The sequence below is a fragment of the Phlebotomus papatasi genome, chromosome 1 (assembly GCF_024763615.1).
Source record: "Phlebotomus papatasi isolate M1 chromosome 1, Ppap_2.1, whole genome shotgun sequence".
NCBI classification, from domain to species: domain Eukaryota; kingdom Metazoa; phylum Arthropoda; class Insecta; order Diptera; family Psychodidae; genus Phlebotomus; species Phlebotomus papatasi.
Window position 1 is genome coordinate 102035201 of NC_077222.1, and position 21989 is coordinate 102057189.

At 36.6% G+C, this 21989-nt stretch overlaps 1 protein-coding gene across 6 annotated transcripts in view; it reads left to right on the forward strand.

The window, feature by feature from the left end:
- Positions 1 to 21989, forward strand: part of LOC129810164 (spectrin alpha chain, non-erythrocytic 1) — a 95585-nt gene that overhangs the window by 49918 nt on the left and 23678 nt on the right. For all 6 annotated transcript variants that reach the window (XM_055860471.1, XM_055860475.1, XM_055860472.1 and 3 more), the window contains 5 exons: positions 3623 to 4294; positions 4383 to 4570; positions 7288 to 9545; positions 13218 to 14353; positions 18445 to 21422. In XM_055860471.1, coding sequence (XP_055716446.1) covers positions 3623 to 4294; positions 4383 to 4570; positions 7288 to 9545; positions 13218 to 14353; positions 18445 to 21422 — 7232 coding nt within the window. The remainder of the gene's footprint in view (positions 1 to 3622; positions 4295 to 4382; positions 4571 to 7287; positions 9546 to 13217; positions 14354 to 18444; positions 21423 to 21989) is intronic.

Below are 21989 nucleotides of genomic sequence, written 5' to 3' on the forward strand. Positions count from 1 at the left end.
TCAAAATATCTGGGATGTAAATAAACTAACAGAAAAGTGATAGTGGAATATAGACTAGAACCTCCCCTATATTTTTGCACCAAAACTTGATCTTATGGTTTGCTCGGTAGCTGAGATAATTCTTATTTGCTTTAGAACACGTTTTATCATCAAAATCGGTTAAGCACGTGTCGAGATAATTGAGGTTATGTAATATGGAAAATTGGTTTCTCAACAGTAGCGCCCCTAGCGTTGATCCTACGAAGTTCAAATATTCTAGAAAATTGTTGCGCTTTGCAGTTACCTTTAATTTGCGCCCTCAAACTTCAAAATCGGTCAAATAGAACAGGAGATAGCGTTTTGAATTTCGTGAACTTTGACCCCTCATATCTCCGGTTCTATTATAAGCACAGCGAACCCACGCCACTTTTTGGTAACTTCATAGCCTAGACTACAACATTATTTATTTAAAACATTATTTATAATTCTGGGTAATTAGAACAAGTAGGAAGAGTGGGAATTATATAAAAGATGGGAAAAGAATGTGTTGCAAAAGTATAGGTACGTAACAACAGCGTCACCTGTGGTGACTTTTTGAAATTTCATCTGAAAGTGCTAATCGAGACGAAACCAAAAAATCAAAATTTAGATCAAAATGTTAATTAGAACCGGAGATAGAGGCCGGTCAATTTTCGAACGTTGACCCCTTATAGCTGGGGTCAGGGGTTATGGATCGACTTAAGTATTCTTTTGTTTGATAGGTATAATCAGCGGCTACAACATACTAAAATTTCAGCCCGATGCACAAAGGAATTTTTGAGTTATTTAACTTATAAAATGAAAACAATAGCGTCCCTAGCGGTGGTTTTACGAACTTGCGATGTTAGAAGGGGAAGTGGCATTTCATGAGAGCTTTTTCAAAATGCCCTCACCTTTTAAATTCTGACAATTATAACCGGATTTATGGTTCTTAAGTTTTTTTTTTGGACCCTTGTAGTTCGGGTTAGGAGACCTTAAGTTTGGTATTGATCGAAAGCTCTAAGGCCCAGCTATAACATACTAAAATTTGAGCCCGATCGATGTCATAGGGGCGGAGATATTGAGAAGTCCAATATTCAAAATGCGGAAGGACGATTGGGGGATGGGGGTCAATGCACCAAATTTCAATTTTTACCTGATTACCTTATTACCCAGGCGGACAATTGACTATGTGTGAAAATACCGTTGAATCATTCTTAATGACGGTTTTTCAAGATCAAAGGTTAAAAAAGGCCCTTGAGAGCGCATTTATCAGATGACTGTTGTCATGTTCGGTTCGGACTGGTTGGAAAGGTCTTGGAATTTCCGACAAAACTTAAGCAGTTCCAATCGGTTTTGAACCAGTAATGAACCGCTTCATAATCGATAACTAATTTTTATTCTAAATTAAATTATATTAGTGCTAAGTTATTTTGGGCAATGTTTTAAGTGATTTATAAATTCGTTCAAATCGATTGTGAACCGGTAATTAACCGGTTATGAACCGATAAGTATTTTTTCCGAAAATCAATTTTATTACTCTTAAAATTATTTTGTGGGAGTTTTCGAGTAATTTACAAATCGTTTTAAATCGATTGAGAACCGGTAAACGGTAAATGGCGCGAAAATACTTTTGAGGGATACCATTAAATCACGAATTGTAAGACAAATTAGCCTAATTAAGAGTTAATTTATAAATCATTTACGCCTTCTATTGAAGATTAATAAAATTTTTATATTCAAGAAACTTAGTGAATTTTATTAGGTTTTTATTATGCGTATCTAAAGATTTAATAATGTTTTACAACATGCGAAAGAGTTTTTTTAAACGGTTTTGCTCCAGATGTTGGTCAGCAACAGTAAACTTACTAAAGTGTGTTATAGCCTCTGTACGCTAGAGATTTTTTCAATTCAAATTCAATTCGATTTATTTTAAATATTCATGAATAAGCGTCCTGTGAACAATCAATAATCCTGCTTAATAAGTTAGAACGGGGCGTTAATGGGGGCCACATGACTCAAGATAAGCTTTTTTTTCATGAAATTTATGGCTATATCGAAGCAAATTACCTACAGTGGAGGTGAAAAGTGTGCAAAGCCACCATTTGTCCCTCAAATGATATAACTTGAAAGTATAACTAGGTTTTACGGTGCTATCACACTAGGATTTTTCACGTTTTAATTTTAAATTCAATTGAGCCAATTGAGCAATTTCTAGAATTTACTTGAAAATTCTCACAGTCAGGACACAGTTTGCAAGAAATTTGCTCAATTTTAAATAGAGCTGCGAGATTTTTGATTGTGAATGACTCCGGAAAATGTGTTATAGTACTTAAAATGTCTTATAGGTCGCTTATCTGTTATTCAGAAGGATCCCCAAAGCCAGAAAAAAAGATTTGTAGGCAAAGGGCTCATACAGCGACTCTCATACAGTCTTATTGAAAATCTGTATGAAGTCGTCCCAACTCCCAACTGAAATTTCGGAAATTTCCTTGGAATGGCTCTGGAGGAACTTAATGAATTACTCCCGATACTTAAGCTTCATTTCACGCAAGTTTATCACTTAAACAATGAACTTATCTTATATTTTCGCCACAAATAATATTAATTACGAGGAAATAAATTTAATAAGAACAATTTTCTTGAAAAGGATACTTATTTAACTGCAATAAAATTGAAATTAATGAGCAATTTTAACATTTTAATTTGCTAAATTTAAATTTATTTGAGCAACCAGATTTATGCTATTTTAACATATTTAAACAGATTTTTCTGAGCCAAGTATTAGTTTTTATTAATAAATAAGTGAAGATCTATCAATTCAATTGGTTTTTAGTGCACAATAACGCGTAGGAACAATTCATCTGAAAATTAAATTGAATTTACAAATTGAAAAAATCCTAGTGTGATAGCACGGTTACGAATGTGTCAACAAGGTCAACAAACTTTTGGCAGATGAAAAATGATCAATCTTGGGAAACAATTTTTTTTTATATGAAATAAAATGAATGATATTTTTTTTAAAATACATAAATAACATCGGTGGATTACAAGCAACTCATTTGCAAAAAGAAAAAAAAATTGAAAAGTTATTTTGTCTGTCATTTTTTCCATCTGGTTTCTGGAACATAGATTTGTCAAGAAACTTATGGGCGAAGTGGCCGACACTGTAGATAACATTTTTCAGTTAGCGTCCATCGTCACAATAATAATTATTATTATGGTGGCACAACGTTCCATAAAGGAACCTAGGAATTCCGGAAAGGGGAATTCGGGATATCCATTATATTTTTTTTATCAAGTGCATTGAAGCTCACTGGATGCAATTCGAACACTTGTAACGCCAGAAAAAAATCTGGTGACTTGAAGGGGATTCGATTGAGTGTCCATCGCCGTCTTACGTCTTAAAACGGCTTTTAATGCACAAATTAAGTTTTGAAAAGTTTCTTCCTTTTCTGCTTCCAAGATAATTTTGTTTTTGAAGCAATTTGCAGAATAAAAAAGTAAAGTAAATAAACAAATTAATAATTTAAAAATATTGAGAAGTTTCATTTTTTCCGCGTAATTTAATGTCTCTGCGATGGTGTGTTTTCTTTCCATTCTCCAAAACAATTTTTTTTCTCAGGTGAAAATGGAAGTTGACGACCTGTTTGTGGACTTGGCTGATGGTGTAAAGTTGCTCAAGTTGCTGGAAATAATTTCTGGTGAGAAATTGGGAAAGCCAAACTCGGGTCGAATGCGTGTGCATAAGATTGAGAATGTGAACAAGAGTTTGGCATTTTTGCACACCAAAGTGCGTCTTGAGTCAATTGGAGCTGAAGACATTGTCGATGGGAATCCCAGATTGATTTTGGGTCTCATCTGGACCATCATCCTGCGTTTTCAGATTCAGGAGATTGAGATTGATGTGGATGAGGAGAATGATTCGAGTGAGAAGAGATCGGCCAAAGATGCACTGCTACTGTGGTGCCAGAGAAAGACTCATGGGTATCAGGGTGTTCATATTCAGGATTTTACGGGATCCTGGCGTTCTGGGATGGGCTTCAATGCTCTTATACACTCCCACAGACCCGATCTCTTTGACTATAGCTCATTGACTCCTGGCCGGCATATTGAGAACCTCAATCATGCCTTTGATATGGCCGACAGGGAGCTTGGCATTCCGAAATTGCTGGATGCCGAAGATGTGGACACAACTAGGCCGGATGAGAAGTCTATTCTCACGTATGTTGCCTCCTATTATCACACTTTTGCTCGCATGAAAAATGAGCAAAAGAGCGGCAAACGGATTGCCAATGTGAGTTGAGAATTTGTGTGATTCATTTTTTGATGCAGTTAGATAACATTTTTTTTCTTGCCTTTTGCATCTTTTGCCTTCTCTGCAGATTGTGGGCAAGTTAATGGATGCCGATCGACGAAAGATTCACTATGAGAAACTAACGACAAATCTCTTGGAGTGGATTCGTATGAAGACGGAGGAGCTGAAAAAGAGGAACTTCCCAAATTCCCTGGAAGGTATTCAGAAGGAATTGGTGATCTTCAAGCAGTACATTACAATTGAGAAGCCACCAAAGTGAGTTCAAAAAAATATTTACTTTTCTCTAATCACAGGAACGATATTTTTTTTGGAAAGGTTAAATATTTACAGTGGAGTTTTATCATGAATAATGAAAAAGAGTTTATTAAGGAAAACGAGTAAGGGAAGGATTGTAGCTTCGAACAATTTATGTTCCTTTAGTATGCACAGAAAAAAAATATTTTGTAAAAATGTTCGTAAATGTTTGTGAATTACTATGGGGAAGTTATGAAATACTCGTAAAACGTACAACCCACAAACAAGTTCGTAAAAGTTTGTACTTTTTTCACAAACATTGTTCGTGACATGATCACTTGACGAACATTTTTTGTATTTTTACAAACATTTGTTCGTGAATGTTCGTAAACACAAAAAATGTTCGTAAAATTTTGTCATTTGTTCGTAAATGTTCGTAAAATGTTCGTCAGGCAAACAAAAATGACAAATGACAAAATTTTACCAACACTTTTTGTGTGTTTACGAACAAATCTTTGGAAACGTACAAAAAATGTTCGTCAAGTGATCTTGTTACGAACAATGTTTGTGAAAAAAGTACAAACTTTTACGAACTTGTTTGTGGGTTATACGATTTACGAGCATTTCTTAAACTCCTCCATAGAAAGAAATTCACAAACATTTACGAACATTTTTACAATTTTTTTTCTCTGTGGTAATAATTATGAAGTGTTCGAAGCTACAGTGTGTACGAAGCCAGAAACCCTTCCCCTAGAAGACCAGAATTTGCAAAGATTTGCTGAGAAAGCCTAAAATGTTGTCTTTATCTTCTTATCTTGCGTAAATGGATCAAGTCATATTTATTTCGTGATGGTGGGTTGAGATAATAAGCTCAAATCGTTCAAATAGCTTTATGATTGATGTGATTCTTTCTTGGAAACTTTCGAATGTATACAGTGGAACGCTATTATTAGAACGAATACTTATTTTATGATCAGAATAATTCTATTTTTGTTTATTTATTTCTTCAAAAAATAATCAAATTAGATTCTTGAGTTGATTTTTTTTCTCAGAAAGTTTCTTCTAAAGAGGTCTTCAGACTGGAGGTTTAGCCCAGTTGCTTAAGATCTCAAATTAAACAGAAACCAATGACATTCGTCCTTCAGAATCTAATTGATAGTTTGCCTTTGAGGCCTTTACACAATTTTTCACACGTCAACGATTTTGTGTGCAAATCGAGTTCCATTTACCTTTTATCCAAGACACTATTAGAGAATCAACATCTATTTCTGTTTGGGCTCAGTGCAATATTTCGTAAATTTTGCCCACCTCGTTCGAAAATTTAGTATGAAAATTGAAAATTGAATTTGAATCCTTCGAACATCAACGACTTTTTGTGCAAATAGAGTTCCATTTACCTTTTATCCAAGACACTATTGAAGAATCAAAATCTACTTGTGTTTACACCCGAATTGTCTTTTCAATTCAGCCTAAGCGTATTGTTTGTTGTGGAACATTAACTACGGTGGATTGCGGAGAGGGAAACACTTAAGAAAAAGTTCAATTTCAAATGCATTTTTAAGCCGAATAAATATTTATTATTTTAATTTAATTTGTATCATGAGATTCTTTGTGAAATATTCTAACAGAATCTTAACAGTTTTTAATAGATATTTCAACCAATTAATTGGAGTATTCCATCAAATTAAAAAAACGACACATTTTGAAAAGATGGACAAAATTTTGGAAAGCGGGACAAATATTTTTGGAAAGTTGGACACAGTGATATTAATGACAAAATATTATACGAAATATGTGGAAAATCAAATGTTGACGGTTTTCTGCGTATATTTGCACATTTTATGGTTATGCTAATCGTGCTAATCCCTCCTTTATGTCCGGGTAACAGTTGAGGAACGCTAATTACCAAGAACTTCCTGGACGTCCAACCAAAAAAAAAGGTTCTGTTGGTTTCACATAGACGTTCCGCGCTGTCCAGCAGTTATAGCTTTAAAGCGGATGCAACTTCTTAGCAGATTTGGAGACCTCATCCGTCCAGGTCCTTTGCCACTTTCTTTGGGAGTTCTGTAGAGGCTCCTCTTTGTTTTTCTCCAGGAGTTTTTGCGATATTTACTATCCATTCTGTCAGAAACAGTGGTCTTCGGAATCTGGAAATCCTTGCATCCTTTTCCAGGAGATTTTCTCCTTATCAGCTGCTAACTGTTGTTGCAACTATTTCTCCGGATATTTAAGGACCTTTGTCTTCCTTGTTGACATGATTTCACGGCACAAAACCACCAAATTCATTCACAAAATCAACCTGTCCAAGATGACCTGATTTGATTTACTATCAGGTTTTTAAGAAGGTGTCTCACATTCCACACTGCTTTGTCCAACTTTCCAAACTGTCTCGCTTTAGACAAATTACCCTATTTATCTCAGACAGCGCACCATTTTTCCTTAAGCCAAGACACAATCCCATCTGCTAATTTAAACGTAGAAATTATTATAGCAATCAGATTGCGTTTTTTCTGATTATGTTTGTAAAAAAAATGATAAAAAACAAAGTAATAGTTTTAACTTCAGCGCCATCTAGCGGTGGTCGGGTGAAGTTCTCATTTTCCAAAGGCTCTCTAAGTACATTGTAACCACTGTAACATTCATGTAAAAAAACCAAAAGCTGTGAAGTCTAGATAAGAAAGGAATCCCTGAGCAGCTGGGAAAAAAATGTGCGCCTTATCTTAATTTACAATTTGCAGATACAAAGAACGCAGTGAAATTGAGGCACTGTACTTTACAATTAACACCCTACTTAAGTCCCTGAATCAGCCTCAGTACATGCCTCAAGAGGGTCAATTGGTGAATGACATTGAAAAGTCCTGGCAGATGCTGGAATATGCTGAGCACAGTCGCGAAGTGGATTTGCGCGAAGAATTGCTGCGCCAGGAGAAATTGGAGCAGTTAAATTATAAATTTGAGAAGAAATCTGTGCTGCGTGAGGGATACCTGAAGGAGATGATTCAGGTGCTGTCGGATCCGAGGTATGGGGCAAATTTGCGTCAAGTTGATGCCACGGTGAAGAAGCACGAGGCCATTTCGGCGGATATTTTGGCGCGTGTTGAGCGCTTCAATGATCTCACGGCCATGGCGGATGAGCTGACAAAGGAGAACTACCATGGGAAGGAGAGGGTGAAGAAGAGGGAAGAGGAAGTGCTCAATAAGTGGCAGAAATTGCTGGATCTCCTGGAGAATCACAAGAATAATTTGACACAGATGAGCAATTTGCTCAATATGCTCCGGGAAATTGATGCTACGATGTCAACGATGAAGGAACTCCAGGTGCAATTTGCATCGGAAGATGTTGGACCACATTTGCTGGGAGTGGAGGAATTGCTGCAAACGCATGCCCTGCAGGAGCTTCAGGTGACGGCGTTGGGGGAGAATTTGAGGAGATATGTGAGGCAGTGTCAGGTGCTGAAGCAGACAGATCAGAAGGATATTCCGTTGCTGTTGCAGAAGATGGAGGAACTCAATCAGACTTATGAGGATTTGCAGAGGCAATCGGCAGAAAGGAGGAGGAAATTGGATGATGCGAGGAATTTTTATCAGTTTATTGAGGATTATGACAATGAGGAGAGTTGGGTGATTGATAAACAGCGAATTTGCAAAGCTGTGATCTCAGCTAAGGATCTCCGGGCAGTGATGTCATTGCAACAGAAGCACAAAGCCCTAGAGGATGAGATTAAAGTGCGCAAACCGAAATTGACACAGATCACGGATTCGGGCAGGAAGTTGATTGAGTTGAAGCACACGAGATCTGCTGAACTTCAGCCGAGAATTGATGCCCTGGAGCAGCATTGGAAGGCCCTGGAGAGTTTAGTGGAGTTCCGGAAGAGGCAGCTTGAGGATGAAATTGAAGCATATCAATTCTACACGGATGCCAATGAGGCAGAATCGTGGTTGAATGAAAAAATGGCACTGATGGCTTCCACGGACTACGGAGTGGATGAACCTTCAGCCCAGGCTCTCCTGCAGCGTCACAGGGATCTTCAGGGTGAACTCAATGCATATTCCGGAGATGTTCTCAATCTCCGGCAACAAGCTGAGAAGCTCATTGAAGCTGGAATTAACAACCTGGAACTTTCCGCTGAGCCTGAGGCTGTTCCGGAAGTTGAACAGGAGGAATGGGTCAATGAGAAGCGTCTGGTGCCCAAGGAAGTCTGGGAAGATGAGGAAGTGGAAAAAGTTGAGAGGAGAATGGTGACAGAAAACAAAATGTTCCCTCATGTCAAGGCCCTCTACGTTTTCGAGGGCCAGGGCATGAAAATGGCCAAGAATGAGGTTATGATTCTCCTCAATAAAACCAACAATGATTGGTGGTCTGTCCGGAAGATGGATGGCAATGAGGGTTTTGTCCCGGCCACCTATGTCCGGGAAATTGAAGCCCGGAATGTGCCGTGCATTGTCCCAAAGTTGGAAAAAGTCAAAACGGTGCAGAAAGTGAAGAAAACTGTGCTAGTCAATCAGGTGGTCCCGGTTAAGCGTGTCCGGCCGACAAATGTGTCCCAGATCAAGCCACTCACGAAGCGTAGGCTCGTGAGTGACATTGTGGATGGGAGTGAGAGTGTAGAGAAGAGACTCAAGAAAATTTGCACAACTTACGATACCCTGCAGGATCTAGCACAGAGGCGTCATCATCTCCTGGAAGATTCAATCTGCCTCTTTGGTTTCTTCCGGGAATGCGATGACTTTGAGAAGTGGATCAAGGATAAGGAGAAGATGCTCAATAGCAGTGATTCCAATGAAAATGTCGAGATTGCCAAGAGGAAATTTGAGAAATTCCTCACAGATCTCTCGGCGTCGTCCAAGAGGATAGATGCCCTGGATGCTGCCGTGGAGGACTTTATTCAGCAAGGGCATTCACAGTTGGACAAGATCAAGGCCAGGCAGAAGCAGATCCATCAGCTGTGGGATCATCTGAACTACCTGAAGGCGCAGAAGGAGAAAAATCTTCAAGGTAGGTGTAACATGTTTTTCCTCAATTTTTCAAAAATGCAAAGTGCAAAGTGCAAAGTTCAAAGTGCAAAGTGCAAAGCTTCATAACAATTCGGATATTATCTTTTAAGTTAAAAGATGATTTTAACTTTTTTTTTAATTTGCAAAGTAAATTTGAAAAGTGCAAAGTTGAAATTTTTTCTATAAAAAAAGATTATTAACAAAATATAAAAAAAAACTTTGAATACTCCTGAAAGATAACTCTTACTATTTTTTTAGATAATTTTCAAGTGCAAAGTCTAATTTGCAAAGTAAAATTTGAAAAGTGCAAAGTAGAAATTTTTTCTATAAAATATATTATTAACAAAAAAAAAAGACTTGGAATACTCCTGGAGGATAACTCATTCATTATTTTTTTTTAAAATAATTTTCAAGTGCAAAGTCTAATTTGCAAGGTAGAATTTGCAAAATGAGAAATGCAAAGTTTCATAACAATTTGGATATTATTAATCTTTTAAATGAGGCTTCTCGTAAATCCCAGAATTGGCTTTCACTACTTCATTTTATTTTTTTTTTAAATTTGCAAAGTAAATTCGAAAAGTGCAAAGTAGAAATTTTTTCTATAAAAATGAAGATTATTAACAAAATAAAAAGACTTGGAATACTCCTGGAAGATAACTCATTCATTATTTTTTTAAAAATAATTTTCAAGTGCAAAGTCTAATTTGCAAAGTAAAATTTGCAAAGTGAAAAGTGCAAAGTTTGATAAAAATTCAAAAATAAATTTTAAATGAATTAGACCACTCGTAATTCAGAGAGATATAGGTTTCTATTTGAAGGCGAGGAAGGATTATCATTTACGTTACAGGTACATTACCGATCATGACCGGTTAAGTCCGACACTGGTAAAAATAAAAGGATCAAATTGATCCAAACTTGATCCTTTTGCAAAGGATGGATCAAATTTCATACGTTGAATGCACATTTATCATAATAGAACATGTTATTTTGATCCATCGTTTGCAAAAGGATCAAATTTGGATCAATTTGATCCTTTTATTTTTACCAGTGGATGTAGTCGGGTTGGAAATTTCAAGATCATTAAAAAAAAAAATCCAATTTTCAGAAAATCGGTTGAAAAATAGACCCTCCAAAGTGGTGAAACTTTGACAATGCAGTCAGGTTGGAAATTTGAAGTGGTTTAACTTTGATCTTCGATAATTCGATATCGAAGTATTTTTTCGAACATAGGTGTCTAAGGACGAAATTCCCCTAAATTTTCCGCATTTTTAAAAGAAAATCTAAAGATTTGTCATTTTTTTACGGCTTAAAAAATTTACATTTTAATTTAGCTTTTCTGGATTTTGATCTATTCAAAATTTTATATTTGTGGGATTTTAGCTTTTCGGGATTTGGACCTATTTAAGATTCTGAGCATTCGGGATTATGATCTTTTTGGGATTAAGGTTTTTTTTTAAATCTTGGCTTTTTTAAGATTTTGACCCTTTCAGAATTTGGTCCGTTCGGTATTAGAAGTATTTGCGATTTTGACATTTTCAAAATTTTGCCATTTTCGAATTTTGTTTTCCTGTAACCAAATGGGAAGTTAGACCTGTACAGAATTTTGGTTTCCAGGATTTAACAATTCGGAATTTTGATTTTGCTTTTTCGAACTTTTAAACTTTCCGAGTTTTGACTTTTTAGGATTGTAATCATTCGCGATTTTGACCTTTTGAGGATTTTATCTCAAATCCTGAAAATCCTCAGGATTTTGACCTTTTCAGGATTTTGTCCGTTCGGCATTAGACTTATTCGCGATTTCGACATTTTCGAATTTAGGCTTTTCGATATTCGAGTTAGTTCTTTCCTAGATTTTGGTTTTTCACGCTTTTAACACTTCACGGTTTTGATCTTATCATGATCTTGGCTTTCCGGTATTTTGATTTACTCAGGATCTTGCTTTTTAAGACTCTTACAGAATTTTATCTCTTCGGGATTTTGGTTTTTTTGGGATTTAGTTTTCTCAGAATTTTGGCTTTTCGGGATTTTTACCACTCGAGATTTTGAACTTTCTTAGATTTGGTTCGTTCGGCATTTTGACATTTTCGAACTTTGGTTTTTAGTTCTTCTAATCAAATGGGTAGTTAGACATTTCTAAGATTTTGGATACTCGTTTAAGATTTTAACCATTCGGGTTTTTGACCATTTTATGATTTTGGTTTTTTTCTGAATTTTGATCTATCCGGGATTTTGCCTTTTCGAGATTTCGATTTTTTTCGAATTTTGATCTTTTCCGGATTTTGACCTTTTCTAGATTTTGACTTTTTAGGATATAAGTATTCAGGATTTTAACCTTTGCAATATTTTGGCATCCAGGGATTTTGACTTTTCAGAATTTGGGCTATTCTGGATTTTGAAATTTTCGAATTTTGACTTTTCTGGATTTTTATACTTATTTGCGATTTTGACCGTTTTAGGATTTAGGCTTTTCGGAATTTTAGCCATTCGCGATTTTGACATGTTGGAGATTTGGAAATTTTCGAGTTTTATCTTTTTGGTTTGTTGCTCTTTTCGAAATTTTGGCTTTTCCTGAGCCTATGAACTTTTTGGTGTTTGAAAACCTATTCGACATTTTTGAATCTTCTAGTTTTTGCTTTTCCGAATTTCGACCGTTTTAGGATGGCTTTTCGGATTTTTGACCGTTTTGGGATTTTGATCTAATCGGGACTTGAAAATTTTCGAATTTCGGCTGTTCGGGATTTAACCTTTTTAAGGATTTTAGCATTTTGTGATATTAACCCCTTTCAGGAGGAGAATTCTGTAACGCTCTGGCAATGCCATATGACAAATTGGGTTCGAATCTTAGGAGAGATTTTTCGAAAATGCGATTCTGTAACCATGGCATTGCCATTTCAGCTCACATGGCATTGTCAGATGTCACATATTTGAGATTTCTGACAATTCGAATGACAATGAATTTTGTTAAACAAATCAACCAAGACGTAGGGTATTTTCATAAAATCATCAAGTAAAGGGATTTTAGTAAAAATTCATTGAATTGCATTTTCGAACTCATATGATATGACAAAAAAAAACTAGAATGGCATTGTTAGGTTTCGAACTCATGCGTGACAATGCCACGAAAATTACAGAATTCCCGTAAAGGATTTTCACCTTTTTGGGATTCTGGCATTGTATCCTTTTGGCGTTCAGAATTGTTTTTCCAAAATTTTGGTTTTCCGGATTTTTCTCCGGTAAAATTTACAATTTTTTTTTAAAAAAAGATAAATCATCCTTCAAAATTTCTCAAAGTTTCTTCAAAGTTTAAACTTTGAACTTTATACTTTGCAATTTCATATTTTTTCGTCTTTTCAAAGGATATTTAAAAAAAAAGGGAGATTTGTCCTTAAAGGAAACTTTCCAATCCACTTTGCAATATTTCTCTTAAATTGCAAAGTGTAATGGTCTCTACACACTAGAGAAAAATATGTCCATATTTTGGAGTTTTTCCTGCACAAGTGTAGGGAATTTGCTTCAATATGGACATAAATGTCTCTAGTCTGTAGAGTAGAGGCCATAAAAGAAATGGAATGAAAAGCAAGTTTTTTTTGCACCTTGAACTTCCTCTTTATAGTTTTGCTTGCAAAAAAAAAAAAATGAAATGGTAGAAAGAAAATAAATGTTGTATTGTTAGGTGCCTCGAGTGTTGAACTCTTCAATCGCACCTGCGATGAGGCAAAAGATTGGATGAATGAGAAGATGATGCAGCTGGATGCTGCTGAATGGGGTCGTGACTTGAAGACAGTTCAAGCTCTTCAGCGACGTCATCAGAATCTTGAGCGCGAATTGGCGCCAATTCAGGAGAAAGTTAATCGTGTCAACCTGTTGGCCAATTCGGTCAAGAGCTCCTATCCCACGGAGCGCGCTAACGTGACTCAGCGTCAGAATGAGATTCAGGAGATCTGGAAGAATGTCCAGAATAAGGCCAATGAACGTCGGGCACGCCTCGAGAATGCCGTTGGGCAGCAGATTTTTGAGAATAGCAGCAAGAATCTGCTGTCGTGGGTGGAGGAGACAAATGCTGTCCTCAATGCTGACATTATTGCCAAAGATGTGGAAACGGCTAAGAATCTGCAGAAGAGCCATATGGATTTGGGTGATGAGATTCGGGCGAAAGATGATGAATTCAATGAGGTTATTGGCCTGGGAACACAATTGTTGCAGCGCAATCCCAAATTGGAGTTGGGCGAGATGATTGAGAATTTGCAACAAGCTCAGGCCAATATTCACGAGATGTGGCCAGAAAAGAAGAAATTCCTGGAGCATTGTTTGGAATTGCAGGTGTTCAATCGTGAAGCGGATAAAATTGACGCAACCACGAAGAGTCACGAGGCATTTATTGAGCAGAAAGAGTTGGGAACGTCACTGGATGAGGTTGATGCAATCCTCAAGAGACATGCAGATTTTGAGAATACCCTGGAGGCTCAGAATAAGATCCTCAGGGGATTCAATGACAAGGCCAATAGGTTGATTGCCAATGAGCATTATGCGGCGGAGTACATCGATGAGAGGCGCAATCAGGTCCTGGAACGGAGGCAGGCTGTCAGGGAAGCAGCACAGCGCAGGAAGTTTGATTTGCAGGCTTCCAAGGGATTCCAGCAATTTGCAGCTGAAGTCGAAGATCTCGATACTTGGCTCAATGAGAAGATTAAGATTGCCGGGGATCAGAACTACAAGGACCTGTCCAATCTGCCCAGGAAGATCCAGAAGCACACGGCTTTTGAGAGGGAACTGAGAGCCAATGAGGGACAATTGAGGAACATCAATAAGGTTAGTTTATTAATTGATTTTTTTTCAGTTCTTTTTGAATTTACAGTCGAGTTCCTCAAATTTGAACGACGGTTGAATTCAAAATGTAAAATTTGAGGTTATATTAAGAAAGTTTTGCGTGGAGTCTGAATTATTGCACTATTTTTCTCCGATGTTTCTGCAATATTATCAAATGAAATATTCTCTAAAGTTATTTTTCTGTGCATTTCACATGAATTCTGTTACATTTTTGAAAATATTGTTCAAATTTGAGGATCTCTACTGTACTCTTAAAAGTTGTTTAACAAGGTTATGTTATAAAATGTGAGGTTATGTTGTTTATATTCCATTTTTTTTGTAATAAATCCTTGAGACTTTCTTAAAAGTTCCAAAAGTTTTATATTTCCCAAAAGATAGCTTAATAATTTTAATCAATTGATTTAACAAGAAGATTATGTTCTAAAATGTGAGGTTATGTTGGTTATGTTATATTTTTTTGTGATCTTTGAAAGAGTCCTAAAAGAGTGCTCAAGAGTCCGAAAACTTATATATTTTTCAAACAAATTTTAAAAAAACATACTTTGAATTTTGATCATTTATTTAAAAATAGGGTTATATTTTAAAATTTAAGGTTATGTTGGTTGTTTCCCAAATTTTTGCGATAAATTCTTGAATTTTTTTTAGTCTGAAGACTTTTATGTTTAAAAAAAGGACCGCTTAATAATTTGGATCTCAATAATTATTTGATCAAGAGGGTTACGTTTCAAAATGTGAGGTTATGTTGGGTGTTTTAAATATTTTTTGTTTGTGATGAATCTTTAAAACTTTCCTAAAAGTGAAAAGTTTTATATTTCCTAAACCATCGCCTAATAATTTGGATTTTTATTATTGATTTAACAAAAATATTATGTTTCAAAATTTGAGGTTATGTTAGTCAGTCCATATTTTTTACAATAAATCCTTCAAATTTTGTTAAAAGTCCGCGATTTTTTATGCTTCCCAAAGTGTTGCCTAATAATTTGGATTTTGATCATTGGTGTAACAAGAATCTTAAATTTAAAAATGTAAGGTTGTGTTTGATCTAACCTCACATCGAGCACTTCCAACGGAAACGAGAATTTTTCAGGTTTAATATTTTACTGCAAAATTCAAAAGAACTATCACTATTTCCCCACAAAAAATTCCCCAACGGGTACCTAGGGAAAGATAGGGGGAGGCCAAATAACAAAGCTGAATTGACATGTAGCGCAACTTCCTAGGAAATTTTCACCACCTTAGGGGAGAAGTTCCCTTAGACTCTCCTTGAGAAATCCCCGATAACATGGCACAGAAAAGCGGGGATTTTTCTTAACGAAATCCCAGGGAACTTCCCTAGAATGATGAGGAAAACTGAGAGAATCTTCCCAGTGATATCCCCGTAAACTTCCCTGAAGAAGTGAGGGGCCGAAAAAACTAGGGACTTTTCTCAAAGAACCCTGGAAGCTCTTCGGGAAAGATCGAAAAAGTTTCAGAACAATTCACAGGGACAACCTTTAAAAAAAACTACTAAAAATCCCATTTTTTTCTTTTCGGTTCTTTTTTTAATAGTTTCGTCTGTAATTCTTTTTCTTTTATAGTAAGGTGGGGTAACTGGATCGTTTTCCGTAGAGTGCTACTTAAATGCTGGTTTTTGGACTGATGAAATTCTTTTTTACTCTTCTAAATCCATAGAATTATTCACTGTTTCATTCAGAAACATAATATAAAAAAATATCAGAAATATTAATGAAAATTTATAAAATAATGATAATACTGAAATAAGTCAGCATGCACTAACTGGGTCGCCTTTTCGCTAATTGGATCAAACGGTCTTTTAATTGGATCACTCAATTTACAAGCATATTAAAAAGAGAAAATAATTTTTTATTACATTTTTACAATTTTTATTGGATTATTTTGTTTAATAATTAATGTGAACGGCAATCTTTTGTGTAATATCAGTTTTATGAACAACCATTGGAGGAACAAGTTGGCCTGTAGCAGACACCATGAAGAGTGTTATTTATAAAATATTATTATTTCATGAAAATCAATTTACTCACTTTGTAGGGGAATGATTGCACTTCACTTTTAATTAAACATTTGGATTTAAAATACTTTAAAATACAAGGAAGGAACAATAAATGTTTTCAATCAACCAACTGTCATTAGCGAAAATATCGCTGCTAGAAAATTTTTAGTGAAGAACCCAACTGGCAGAAGATTGAAAAGAGTCGATTACACTCACTTATTTAATGGATAAAAATATTATTTTTGCGTTTTTTTTAAGTTGAATAGTTATATTATGTTACTGTAGTGACTATATTAAAGAAATAAAAATAAAAATATTATTTTGAGTGGATTTTATCTAGTTAGCGTAGTCGTAACGACCCACATAGCGAAGCGCCCGGATTAGCGCACTTGACAGTATACCCCTCAAGCGTTTGAATTTGGAAGACTCTACTGTGAACCCTTTAAGGGCGATTGGAACACCCGTGCACTTGTTTAATTTAATGTTGTTGAATTTCAAGTTGTTGAATTTGGAGTTGTTGAATTTAAAAATTGTTGAATTTTTGTGTGTAATCTCTAAAACTGTTGAATTTTCATTTCATTTCGTTTATTTTAGTTATTTTTGCCTTTTTGGACATTTGTAATGTTTTTTTTTCCTGAACTTGGAATCCTCCCTAATTCGAGATAATTACATCTGATTCTTGGATCTTAACGATATACGTATTATGCATATAAATATTTGATGTTCTATATGACTTTTGCCCAATGAAAAGCATCTCGACTGAAGTATATGTCTTAAATGGAAATTCAACAATTTTTACACAACTTTTGTTTAAAAATTCAACAACTTTTGTATGAAAATTCAACAAATTTTGTTTAAAAGTTCAACAACTTTGGTTGAAATACACAAGGCTTCACACTATAATAGTGTGAAATATTATGATCAAACTATAATAATAGTGTTAATTTTTGATCATGTGATAAAAAATACCATAAAGTTGTGTATTTTTTCACACTATAATAATGTGAAAAACTATAATCATACTATAATAGTGGTATAATTTTTAGAATTTTTCAACAGTTTTAAATTACAAAACATTTGTTGAAAATTTTTTATGACTATAATAGTGAGAAATTTTACACAGATCGCAATTAAATTATTAATTTATCCGATTTCACACTATTATAGTGTTAAAATTTTACACATTTTCCAATTAAACAACGTTGTTGAAAATTTTTCAACTAATTTTAAATGTAATTTTCAATCACGTGACAATAAATTACCAAATTATTGTGCAGTTTTTAAACATTTTTAAATTAATTAAAATGGTCGATTTTGCACTATTATAGTACTCTGAAAAAAATGTTTTGTCAAATTAACAAGAAAAGTTTGTTAAAAGAATGTTTTTCTATACACAATATGGAAAAGTTTTGTCAAATCAGCGGCCAACTGGATCTTGTTAAAAGTTTGTCAAAAGGATGTTTTTTTTAATATAAAATGCAAGGAAAAGTTTTGTTAAATTGGTAAATAACATCCTTTTAAGAAAATTTCAACAAAATCGATTTGTTCCTTTAACAAGACCTTTAACAAGATAGTGCCTAAAGTTCAAGATGACTGCCTCTATCGGTCGCTTTTTGTAAAAGGCGTCATTCTGTTTAATTCTCTTCCGAGTGATTGCCGTATTTCTGCGGCTGCTATTCGTAATTTCTATCTTCAGCCTGGATCCTAGAAGCAATTAATTTGTTTGTTTCTTGAACTTCCTTAATTCTGAATTCTTGTCATTCTCTATTTTTTTATGCTCCTCTTTTTTCTGATTTTTTTTAATTATCACAATTGTAAAAGGGATGACCGTATTATTGTGATTAAATAAAGTAATAATAATAAAAAGACATTTTTTCAGAGTAGTAAAATTTTACACATTTTTTTTACTGTGGGCGTGGGCTGTCAAAACCTTCTTTTTTCTAAATGTTTTTAGCGTTTTTAGGTTAGATTCAACATAACCTCACATACAATTTTGACATAACCTCAATATAACCTTCAATTCAATTCCTTTTTTGCATGAAATAAATTAAATGTTTCTTAGGACGCCGAAGCCCTGATTGCGACAAAGAACAATGTCGATCGTGTCGAGGAGATGGTCAGTGGCTTGAATAAGAAATGGAAGGACCTCATTGCTCTTTCTGGCGACAAAGGGCGTCGGCTTGAGCAGGCAGCTGCTCAGAGAGATCACAATCGCAGCATTCAGGATGCCAAGGATAAGTTGAAGGATCTGGAGAATGGTCTGCAGAGTGATGACGTTGGCCATGATCTCAGAAGCTGCAGGGATTTGCTGAAGAGGCATGAGATCATTGAGACGGACATTATTATGTGGGAGCAGAAGATTTATGAATTGGTGACTTCGAGTGAAGAAATGGCCCATGAGGGTCACTTCGATGCTCGGAATATTCAGAAGGAGACTAAGAATATTCAGAAGAATATTCGGGATTTGAAGGTGCCGATGGAGAAGAGGAAGCAGGCATTGGAGGAGAGTTTGAAGTATCATAAATTTGGATTTGAGTTGGATACTGAGCTGCAGTGGATAAATGAGAGATTGCCGACGGCTAAGTCAGAGGCTCTTGGGCAGAATCTGCATCAGGCTCAGAGTATGTACAAGAAGCACAGGAAATTGGAGTCTGAGATTGAGGGACATCAACCGATGATTACAAAAGCGTTGACTTTTGGGGAGGCTTTGATTGAGCAGAAGCATCCGGAGAGTAAGAAGGTTGAGGAGTTGTGTGAGCATTTGAAGGATTCGTGGGAGAGTTTGTTGGCAGAAGCTGCCGGGAGGACGAAGAGGCTGGAGATTTCACTGAAGACGCAGCAGTATCTGTTTGAGGCGAGTGACATTGAGACGTGGCTGGGCGAGAGGAATAATCTGCTGAGGTCTGATGACTATGGCAGGGATCGTGAGTCTGCCACGAAGCTTCTGACGAAGCATAAAGCACTCGAGTTGGAATTGGATACGTATTCGGGAATTGTTTCCGAGATGAGTCACACTGCAGCTGCCATGGTGGCGGCAAAGTATCCGGATAGCAAGGTGATTGCGTCCAAGCAGCAAATGATTGAGTCCATGCTGAAGTCTCTGCAGAAATTGGCCGGGCAGAGGCAAGTGAAATTCATGGAGAGTCTCTATCGCTACGAGTACTTCCTGGAGGCCAATGAACTGGAACAGTGGATCAATGAGCAGGAACAGGCAGTGTCATCTGATGACTATGGTCAGGATTATGAGCATTTGCAGGAACTTCAGAATAAATTTGATGATTTGAAGCATCACATTGAATCCGGAACGGATCGATATAAACAGTGCATTGAGTCCGGAAGGAAGCTCCTGAACAATGAATCACCCTATTCGGCTGCCATTGAGAAGCGTCAGGAGGAGCTAGATGTGGCCTGGAAGAGTTTGCTGAATTCTGTGCTAGAGCGAGAGCAGAAACTAGCCGGAGCTGGAGAGATTCATCGATTCCATCGAGATGTAGCTGAAGCTCTCTTCCGGATTCAGGATAAAAATGCCAGTTTGTCCTCGGAACTCGGAAAGGATCTCAATTCGGCACTGTCTCTGATCAGGCGACATGAGGGCTTTGAGAATGATCTGGTAGCCCTAGAAGCTCAATTGCAGGTCCTCGTGGAGGATTCAGTGCGTCTCCAGACCAAGTATCCTTCCAATGCTGAAGCAATTGCTCAGCAGCAGCAAAATGTCATTGAATCCTGGAATGTTCTCAAAGAGAAATCTTCCCTAAGGAATGATCAACTAGCAGCGAGTTATGATCTTCAGAGTTTCCTGGCTCAGGCCAGAGATCTCCTGCTCTGGGCGTCCAATCTTCGGGCTGCACTGCAAGCTGAGGAGCATGTTAGTGATGCAGCAGGAGCTACGGCCCTGAAGATCCAGCATGATGCCATCTACGGAGAAATTGAAGCCAGGGAAGAGAAGTTCCGGGAACTCAATGAATTGAGTGACTCAATGGTCCAGACTGGCCACTATGCAGCTGCAGAAGTCGAGGACAAGTGCCTGATCCTCCTAGACGAACGACAAAAACTCCATACGGCCTGGAACAAGAAGAAAATCCTCCTGGAGCAAAAGATTGATCTGTTCTGCTTCCTGCGCGATGCAAAGCAAATAGACAATATTTGCTGCTCCCAGGAAGCCACCCTCTCAACATCGGACTTTGGGAACACAATTGAGGAAGTGGAGAATCAGATCAAGAAGCACGAAGCTTTCGAGAAACTCATCCAAACCCAGGATGAAAAAGTAGCCCTCCTTCAGAGTCACGGAAGGAAGCTAGTGGAACAGAATCACTACGATTCAGCCAATATCCAAAAAGTTCTCAAAGATGTAGTCGATCACAGAATGAAAGTCGTCAATCTCTGTGCAATCCGGAAGCAGAAGTTAATTGATGCACTGCTCTATGCTCAATTTGTCAGTGATTGCGCCGAAGCTGAAGCCTGGATCAGTGAAAAGCTAAAAAAAATGGAAGTTGATGATAGTTACACGGACGTAACTAGCCTCGAAGACAAGATCAAAAAACTACAGAAGCATCAATCCTTCCAGGCTGAGGTCGCAGCAAATGAGCAGAGAATCAAAGAGATTCAGGACAAAGGGGATCGTCTGATCAAGAAGAAGCACGAATCTTCAGAAGAAATCAAACAAGCCGTCAGGAATGTTCTCAAATACTGGAATCAACTCCTGGACGAGCTCTCCAAACGCGGAAGGGGCTTAGAGGAAGCTCAGGATATCCTAGAGTTCAACAATCACCTTGACAAATTAGAAGCCTGGATCAGGGACAAGGAACTGATGGTGAATGCCGGAGATACAGGAAGGGACTTGGAGCACTGTATGGCACTGAGGAGGAAACTAGATGATGTGGATTCAGACATGAGAGTTGATGATCAACGCATTAAGAACATCAACGTTCTCACGGATAAATTGCTGAGTCAGGGACCGAAGGAGGTGAAGAATGTTGAACAGAGACGTGATAATCTCAACAGCAAGTGGAAGGCTCTTCAAGGGGCACTAAATGCTTACAGGTGAGTCATTTGACATCATTTGCATTTTGTTTTTCAGCCTTGGCACTTGATGAATAACACACAGATGCTATTCTATCAAACTTATGATTCATTCATAAAGAGAACCTTAAAACTTTTTGAGGTTATATTGGGCCATAGGGCTTCCTTGCGAGCAATTTTCATTAAATTTTTTTTTTAAAGGGAATCGGGTGCAGTACTTTAAGTGGATTAGTCAAAATTCTGCCAAAAATACATTTTTTGACGAAAACTACCCCCAAGTGTAATTGCCATAACCTCAAAATTTTTATAACCTAAAAATAAGCCGGTTAGAAACATTTAAGAAAACAATACATTTGAAGAATTGTCACAATGACACATTTGTGTCATTGTGGGTAGGATCATCCAATTTTTTTTCTTAAAAAAAATTCAATTTTTGATGAAATTTTCGCAAAAATTTGCAGAGGCCTTAACCTCAAAATGTTTATAACCTAAAGGCCTCTAGACGCTAGGATCAACTCTTGAAAAAAATGCTTTTTTAAGAAAATTTTCCGTATCATTGTGAGAAGAAACGTCATTTTTGAAATGCAA